General features: G+C 36.8%; 1 protein-coding gene and 1 long non-coding RNA gene across 2 annotated transcripts; one reads left to right on the top strand and one right to left on the bottom strand.

Annotated features, from left to right (window-relative positions):
• Positions 1-1,225: 1,225 nt before the first annotated feature.
• Positions 1,226-3,300, bottom strand: LOC113286071. The gene is made up of 2 exons (XR_003329091.1): positions 3,172-3,300; positions 1,226-1,497 (listed from the first exon to the last, which is right to left on the bottom strand). It is a non-coding gene; the product is annotated as an uncharacterized LOC113286071 (long non-coding RNA).
• Positions 3,301-3,997: 697 nt separating this feature from the next.
• Positions 3,998-8,990, top strand: LOC113288950 (periodic tryptophan protein 2-like). Its single transcript, XM_026538108.1, has 7 exons — positions 3,998-5,345; positions 6,556-6,807; positions 6,905-6,997; positions 7,312-7,683; positions 7,886-8,230; positions 8,319-8,546; positions 8,649-8,990. Exons 1-7 carry the CDS (start codon positions 4,125-4,127, stop codon positions 8,817-8,819), a joined length of 2,682 nt encoding a protein of 893 aa, XP_026393893.1. The 5' UTR covers positions 3,998-4,124; the 3' UTR covers positions 8,820-8,990.
• The last annotated feature ends 257 nt before the right edge of the window (positions 8,991-9,247 follow it).

The following is a 9,247-nucleotide window of genomic DNA, read 5'->3' as shown; positions in this document are numbered from 1 at the left end:
TCATATCATAGAATGAACAACAATAATACACCTAAAAAAGTTCAGAATTCATTATACAAGATGAACTCTAACAACAATAGCATCCAAATCTACATTACTAACTTATTTTAGAGTTCATATCATAGAATGAACAACAATAATACACCTAAAAAAGTTCAGAATTCATTTTGCAAGATGATCTCTAACAACAATAACATCCAAATCTACATTACAACCGAATCAACATGCAAAATGAATAGTATATAAGGTTTATCTAGATCTATACTAGTAACAACAGAAAAACAATGGACGTTTTAGAAGAATATGCATTCCAACATCAAAAATAAACTTCTCGTATCTTACATTTCTTCGATTTTGACTTCTTTTGGAATTGGTTCTTCTTTAGTTACAACTATTTGGTTGTTTTTCTTATTTGATTATTATTGATTTTCTTTTATTTTTCTAGTGGATTTTGTTATTTTAGGGTTTTGACTTTTGATTTCTCGACTTTTTTTCCAGATTTTTTGTTGGTTGACGTTTGATTTTTTGTTTTGATTGATGAATTATCTTTTTTTTTTTCCTAGTTTGATTTATGAATTTTTAGATTACAGATGGGGAAACTGGAGAGACGAGATAGGTGGTACCACTGTGGCTTTTCTGGTCAATTGGTCGTATCACTAAAAAATAAACACGCGTATCACAAGGTTATTTTGGTTAGTTTAATATTTATGCAATCGTTCTACTTGAACAACTGTGTAACAGCTGCTTGCCCGCTATGCTACTGTGGCAATGATTTGTTGGATATAGGGGACGTTTATTATTGACACGTCATGGTAATTAAAGAAAACAAAAGAAATTTAGTGAGCTGTGGATTTTCTGAATGTCTAAGATTAATAATACCATTATTTTTCTGTTTTTTTTGTTCTTCTTCACAGTAAAATCAAAGATTTAAAACCCTAGATTATAAGCCATCGGTCATTCTGATTTTAATCACTAGGTATCAGTTTTTTATAGATACTACCATCTCAATGAAGATGAATAATTTTGGTTGGCCATCAATTGGGAAAATCATAAAAAATGACGGCAGATATAGGCAGTACCAATAAGGTTAAGGATTACCGGATATCCGGTATCCGATAATATCCGTCGGAATCCAAAAATTCTAATTCGATAAGGTTAAGGTTAAGTTATCGGATATCATATATTTTTCCGATAAAATCCGGTAACTAGGAAAAAAACTAAAAACTTAAGAAAAACAGAGTCTTGGTCTTTTTGAGTTCAAAATGTTCAGTGAAAACTACAAACCCACACAAGCACAATGTTTAGAGTTTACTCCCAGTCTAATGAATGCAAAAGAAAGTACACAACAGGCTACAGCAAAGCCAAAAAAGAAAAAACAATGTCTAACAGAGGCTAACAGGTAACAGTGTCAACACGCTAGTGAGTAGTGTGATCTTGCTTGGCTGTCTGGCATGTTGCATCAATGCATCAACTTCACTTCAGTCACAATTTCCATATCTGCATTCACAAAGAATCACTTGATACGAAAATTCAAGAAACAAAAAATATTTCACAAGCAGTTCAAGGCAACAGTTGATCACATAATTTCTAATAATACCCCAAGTGTCTTTGTAAAAATTATCATCATTTTGGCCTGCCATTCAGATTGTACATAAATATTGACCTTCTAGCAGGCTAAGCACACCTAATCTTGGAAAAAAATCCAGCAACTTGAGTCTTGGGTACAGAAACTTCAGAATTTGATCGTTTGCTGAATTTAAATGAATGTATATGGATAGCAAACTGTATGTATATAAGATGCGAGATATACGTGTCGAAGCAAATGTTGTGCAGATACAGTAAAGTAAGCATTTGCTTGCCTGACGAATTAGGATTGTATTGTGAAGAAGAAAATTGTACACATGAAATAGAGCCAAAGGACGACAGAACATGCTCAAGCAAACCTTGGACTAATACAAACTACATACAACAAAAGCATCAAAGCCAGTTACAAACTTCTAAAAGGCAGAACACATAAAGAAAGTAAAACAGAACACTGCAAGTGTAAGCAGTAGCATATTCAATCCCCCACTACACTCAGATTTCAAGAAATGTGGGAAACTTAGTGAACAAGAGCAGAGAGGATGCGAAACTCACACACCAGTTGGTGCTTCGAGGAAACTCAAAAGAAAAATATTTCAAACTGTTCACAAAGATTATACATGCATTGCATAACAATGTCAGGAACCAGGTAAAGTGTCAAATTGTGGGTTTCATGTGGACAGGAAGAACAAAGTTACACTCTTGAATACCAAGTAATAATCTAGAACATGTTCTACTCTTAGTCCACATAAAAGTAACTACACTCTAAGTAACCCCTATTCTTTACAGGTCTTTCAACTATGGCAAGCAATTCTCTTATTTTTTAACCGAAACTAAACTTTTAATTACAATTCTTGTGATTATGATACCGTGAAAAACTGGATAGAAAACATTAAAGCAAAACCTAATTCAACTGCCTATTTCTGATTGAAATTTTTTAAAAAGCAGAAACTAGAATTTCATATAACTCCATAATGCACCACATAAAGCTCGTTCGTATCAATCCTAGACAGAATAAACAGTGTTATCCAATAATCAAACGTTACTCAAACAAAAAGGAAAATAATAAGCAGTGTTATCTATGGTTTCACACCACACCACCTCATGAGTTTGAGTAATTGAAGTGTATGCAGAAGCAGAATGCAGTTCAATGAGGGGAGATGCTGAATTGGTGGAATTATTGAATGATTGATGATTTTTCCGCCGCTTGACTTCAAGCACATCTTATTACCTAACTAACCACTATCAACAATAGCAGTAAGACCCAAACCAAAAATGAATAAAGAGTAATGATCCCGATTTAGATTGCAAAATCAATTGATTGGTCCTTAACATACAATAGGCATAAAAATGAAAACCATGAAACTGAAAACCCTAGAAGAGGGAGGGATTTAGATCGAACTGAGATCGTACTTGTAACTTTATCAAACCCTAACTATCAGTTGAAACCCATCTAAAATCTTTCATCCAAACAAAAACCCTATTTTTTATTGCAACACAAAAACCCTAATTTCATAAGAATCGAACATAGAAATCGAACAAATTAAAAGAAAAATTATTAACAACATAGAGGGGGGAGAGAATCAATACCTAATTGGGTGATTAATTATTGAGAAGTGAGAACTGAGTGATTAATCATTAAAGGGGGGAGCGAGACTGAGAAGAGAAGAAAAGGGAAATGAGTTCTCTTCAGTCTTCTCGACTCCTCGGCTAGTAGTCTCGGTATGGTAAAATTACTAGTACGCCCCTACCCAATCGGATATCGGATATTAACCAAATGGATAGAGTCCAATCCAATTCCGCTAGGTTAAGGAGAAAATATCCGACAAGTTATTCGATATCAGATAAAACGGATAAAATTCCATAGGATATCGAATAATCGAAAACGGATTCCGGATATCGATCATCCGTTGCCAGCCCTTGATCGGTGTTCAAACTGTAACGTGATCTGTGTTCAAATTGTAACGATGACAGAGAAAAAGAAGGAAAAACGAACACATAAGAATCTGCAATTTTCTTCAAATTGATTTATGTGACGTGAAAAGAGAAAGAAATCGCATCTTTCCTACACATGGTGCCACATATGCATCGCTGTCATTTTAAGCTGTCAATCAACTGTTCATATAACAATTTCGATATTTATGCAAGGCCGTCTTCCAGTTTCGGAGTGTACTAGGAAAACTTAAAATTTGAGGCCTTTTTATGTGATATTAAATCAAAAAAAATACGTAGTTTTTTAGTTTTGGTGATAAAATTGCATACTACCGAAAGCGATAATTTGGGTTTAGCTTAGGTTGGAACCTTGGATAAGCCTTGGTTTGAGAAACCCACGAACCTACTTACGGGCCGGCACGACCGCTGTTTCAGCCTTTACTCTCTCTTCATCTAGGGTTTAAACAGAAGAAGAAGAATCATAAACTCTTTTCTGGACAGAGGTTCAGGGTTTTAGCCTTCACCCCCACCTCCATTTCCACAGAAATCAATCCAATCCCTAGAATCAATCAATCAAAACCCCCTCAAGGTGGACAGATCTCCGAACATCGATGGATTTCCGGTTCCAGAATCTCTTAGGAGCTCCATACAGAGGCGGAAACGTGATAATCTCCGGCAACTCTCAGCTTATTTCACCTGTTGGTAATCGAATCTCAGTTACCGATCTTATTAAATCTGAAACATCAACTTTACCATGTCAAACATCATCTAATATCTCTAAAATCGCTGTATCTCCTGATGGTAAATTTCTATTATGTGTTGATGAAAACAATCGATGTTTGTTTATTAATCTCAGCCGCCGTGTGATTTTACATCGTATTTCATTTAAAAAACCGATTTCTTCAATTAAATTTAGTCCTGATGGTGGATTGATTGCTATTGGTACTGGTAAATTGCTTCAAATATGGCGGTCGCCGGGTTTTCGTAAAGAGTTTTTTCCGTTTCAGCTGGTGAGGACGTTTGCGGAGTGTAACGGAGCGGTGACGGCGTTGGATTGGAGTCTTGATAGTAATTATGTTATTGCTGGGTCGAAAGATTTGGCTGTTAGAGTGTTTTGTTTGAAGAAATTGAAGGGATTTAACAAACCTTATATGCTTTTATCTCATAGGGATACGATTTTGGGGGTGTTTTTTAGTCCTGATAAGGGTACGGAAGAGGTTTCGAGAGCGTATACGATATCGAGGGATTGTTTGATATGTAGCTGGAAATATGTTGGTAATGAAGGTGGGAAAGCTGATGATATGGAGATGGAAATTTCGGATCCACCTTCTCCGGGCACACCAGAGAAGGGAGGGGATGGAAATGAAATTGTGGGTGTCAATGGTAATGTTGGTAAGAAGAAGAGGAGGAGATTTGGTGGGAATGCTGATGAAGAAAGTGAGTTTAATCTTCATAGAGGAAAGTGGGAATTGTTAAGGAAAGATAACTTTGGTCAAGCTCCAGCGAGATTGACGTCTTGTGATTACCATCGAGGTCTTGAACTAGTAGTTGCAGGGTTTTCGAATGGTGTTTTTGGGCTCTATCAAATGCCTGATTTTGTATGTATTCATTTGCTTTCTATATCAAGGGAGAAGATCACTACATCTGTGTTTAATGAACTGGGGAACTGGTTGACATTTGGGTGTGCTAAACTCGGGCAGTTGCTTGTTTGGGAGTGGCGGTCAGAGAGTTATGTCTTGAAACAACAGGGTCATTATTTTGATGTGAATTGCCTGGCGTATTCCCATGATTCACAGCTTTTAGCTACTGGAGCAGATGACAATAAAATCAAGGTGAAAATGATTATTAGAAAGCATTTATAAGATTTTAGCTTGAAATTGTTAATCTAGGCCTTTCCAAAAGATTACTTTGTCCCTCTTGGTTTATGCTACAAATTCATGTTAGAATCTAGCTATTGTACATACATCATTCCTTATAGGTTTAGATTTTTACCGTCACATCAGCTGGTTTGTTTACTCAAACTGAAACTAACTCCTTCAATTTGATTTAGAGCTGCAACGTTTAATTGGTATCTTGATATCTTATGATTTTTGATTTTCTCAATGTTAAATCATACCCCTGAGTACATAATAATGGCTTATGTTACAAATTCATGTAAGATTTCATGTTTATATTATGGTTTTAGTTAGAACTTACGTAAGCTTAGCATGGCTGTCTGAAAACCCTCACACCCTGTTTTAGATGGGGCTGATTCGCTGGTGAGAACCCTAAATAGCACATTATATGTTATCAATGTCTTAATTTTTTTTTGTACGTAGCAATAATTCGTGTAACCGTGTCATTGTCTGACAATTGTATGAAGTTCAGACACGGTGAGTGTCCTAAACATAAATACAGGCATACATTGTGAATAAGTACATGTCTCCGTTATTTGCTTGTGTAAGTTTTTAAGTACTTCGCTACTGTGTGCAAGTACAAGAAACATATGCCCACATTAATATTTAAATTCTTTTCCGCTGAAGTATGTGCTAGGGTGGACACAAATGTAGTAATAATAGATAGTTGAATTTCTTGTTACTCTTGTACAGAAGCATAACAGTGTTTAAAGATGATCGACATCTAGCCTTGTCTTATTTTGCTATGTTCTTATGCTTGTGCTGCTGCTTTTGCTGTTTCTTGTTTTTTTTTTTTTAAATTTCTTTCCTTATGGTTACATGTAGACTTGTGCTTCTAAGCTAATGTTTCCCATCACAGGTATGGACGGCTTCATCGGGTTTTTGTTTTGTAACGTTCTCCGAACACACAAATGCAATCACTGCACTGCATTTTACTAATAATAGATAGTTGAATGTCTTGTTACTCTTGTACAGAAGCATAACAGTGTTTAAAGATGATCGACATCTAGCCTTGTCTTATTTTGCTATGTTCTTATGCTCGTGCTGCTGCTTTTGCTGTTTCTTGTTTTTTTTTTTTTTTTTTTAAATTTCTTTCCTTATGGTTACATGTAGACTTATGCTGCTAAGCTAATGTTTCCCATCACAGGTATGGACGGCTTCATCGGGTTTTTGTTTTGTAACGTTCTCCGAACACACAAATGCAATCACTGCACTGCATTTTACTGGGAACAACAATGCTCTGCTAAGTGCATCTTTAGATGGCACTGTCCGTGCATGGGATATGTTACGTTATCGGAATTTCAGGACATTTACTACGCCATCTTCTAGGCAATTTGTTTCTTTGGCAGCGGATCAGAGTGGTGAAGTAATTTGTGCTGGAACTCTTGATTCATTTGAGGTATGCCCTCTTTCTCAGTGTCTTAGATGCTTCTGATAGCATAAAATTACCTAGAAGGCTAGAAGCTATGTTCTGACAGTTTTGTTAACTTTTCCAGATTTATGTATGGTCAATGAAAACTGGGCGTTTGTTGGACGTTCTTAGTGGTCACGAAGGGCCCGTGCATGCGTTGATGTTTTCTCCTACAAATGTAGGTCTTCTTCTTTTTGAACTTTCGATATGTCCTTAAGAAGCTCTATTTGCAGTCATTTATAATTGTACTCCCAATCTCCTTGTCTGTTTGAAATAAAAAATGACTGTACTTCCCATCGGAGCAGTATGGCTTTTTAATTCATATCTACAGCCTACAACAATTAACATGTCGTATCGCAAAATATTTTCCTGCTATTATCAATTATATTCTTCTACCTCTTTGTGAAGCCGTGGTCACACTTTTCTACTTCATAATGAGGGCCTCCCTTACACATGGGAAGAACCAAATTAATGTTCATTTATATTGTTCAGGCGGTCTTAGCTTCATCTTCATGGGACAAATCTGTTCGCCTATGGGATGTATTTGAAGGTAAAGGTGCCGTCGAAACATTCACACATACACATGATGTTCTTACAGTTGTATATCGTCCAGATGGAAAACAATTAGCTTGCAGTACATTAGATGGTCAGATCCATTTCTGGGATCCTGTAGATGGGATTTTAATGTATACGATTGAGGGTCGTCGAGACATTGCTGGGGGGCGTCTCATGACTGATAGGAGAACATCAGCTAACTCAAGCTCAGGAAAGTGTTTCACAAGCTTGTGTTACTCTGCTGATGGCAGTTATATGTTGGCTGCGGGAAGTAGCAAGTATATATGTGTGTACGACATTGCAGATCAGGTTGGTTTTCTATGTCTTATTATCTTATACTTGTCTTGTGCTGGTTATAATTACCTTATAATTGCTACTTCCCTGTTTGGTTATAAATGAATTACTATGATACATCAATATGGGGTGTTTGCAGTGAATTACCTTCCATAAACTAGTAGCATGCTGTATTATTATCAGGTCAGCTTATGAGTTGAGTTGTGCCATACTACAGGTATTGTTACGAAGATTTCAAATAACCCTCAACCTTTCTCTGGATGGGGTGTTGGACTTCTTAAACTCGAAGAAGATGACTGATGCCGGGCCAATGGATTTAATCGATGATGATGATAGTGATGTAGAGGAAGGCATTGACAAACAAACCAGGACAAAGCTGGCCTATAATCTGCCAGGGTCTATGCCAAACAATGGAAGGCCAATTATCCGTACAAAGTGCCTAAAAATTGCACCAACTGGCCGAAGTTGGGCAGCAGCAACAACAGAGGGTGTTTTAATCTATTCAATGGACGAATCTATTGTTTTTGATCCCACAGATCTTGACATGGATGTTACACCAGAGGTACTCATTTCTTCATTCTTATAGTGTTTCTCTTGGTTCCTCATTGTAGCCTCTCTTCCTGATGTTCCTTTACCTCGTCGTTGCACAGGCAGTTGAAAAAGCTCTATCTGAGGATCAACACCAGAGGGCTTTGTTGCTCAGTTTCCGTCTAAATGAGGATTCTCTAATTAAACACTGTATAATGTCTGTGAAACCATCAGACATACCAGCTATTGCTTCATCAATCCCCTTCAGATATTTACAGAGGCTAATGGAAGCACTATCAAACCTGTTGGAAAATTCTCCATACCTGGAGTTTATTCTGCGGTGGTGTCAGGTTTGTCTTACAGTTTTGACTTTCTCTGAATCTTGCTTTCCAAAGAATTTTCTGTTGTTAAACATAGCACACTGATAGGTTAACGTTTGTTTGCACTTTCAGGAATTCTGTAAAGCTCATGGTCACTCAATTCAGGAAAACTTCAGAACTCTGCATCCAGCCCTGAGATCTCTGAACAAGGCAATTACTAGATCACACCAAGATCTATCCGAGACATGTTCATCGAACTTGTACTCGCTTAGATATTTAACCTCTGCAATCACGAAGAATTGACTGACATTCTTATAGGTTTGTTACTAGTAGTTGTAACGCATCTCCAACTGGTCCATGTTCAGGTTCAGTCAGTTTTGAGCTCAATCAGTAGTCTTCTTGTATCAACTTTAATGGTTTAGTACAATGATTCTCTCTATTTCCAAAATTATTAGTGATGTTCCTTTCTTATCATTAATACTAGGATATGACGGCACGGGCTTGGGGTTGTTGTTCTTAGAAATTGACAGTGGTCATCAAAATATTCATGCCTGTTAGTAATGTCTTTTCATTACCAACAGACGCTTCCAAAAGCCATCAATGGCGACTCATGGGAAGAGACGACCCTCGGATGACGGCAAACAATCTTGAAAATATCCAACAACATATATTTTGAAATAACAAGATCGTGTCCAAGGAACCCATACTTCTCACAGCAGAAGCGTGGCAAA

This window comes from Papaver somniferum, chromosome 6 (assembly GCF_003573695.1).
Source record: "Papaver somniferum cultivar HN1 chromosome 6, ASM357369v1, whole genome shotgun sequence".
Lineage (NCBI taxonomy): Eukaryota > Viridiplantae > Streptophyta > Magnoliopsida > Ranunculales > Papaveraceae > Papaver > Papaver somniferum.
This window is presented reverse-complemented; position numbering and strand designations above follow the sequence as displayed.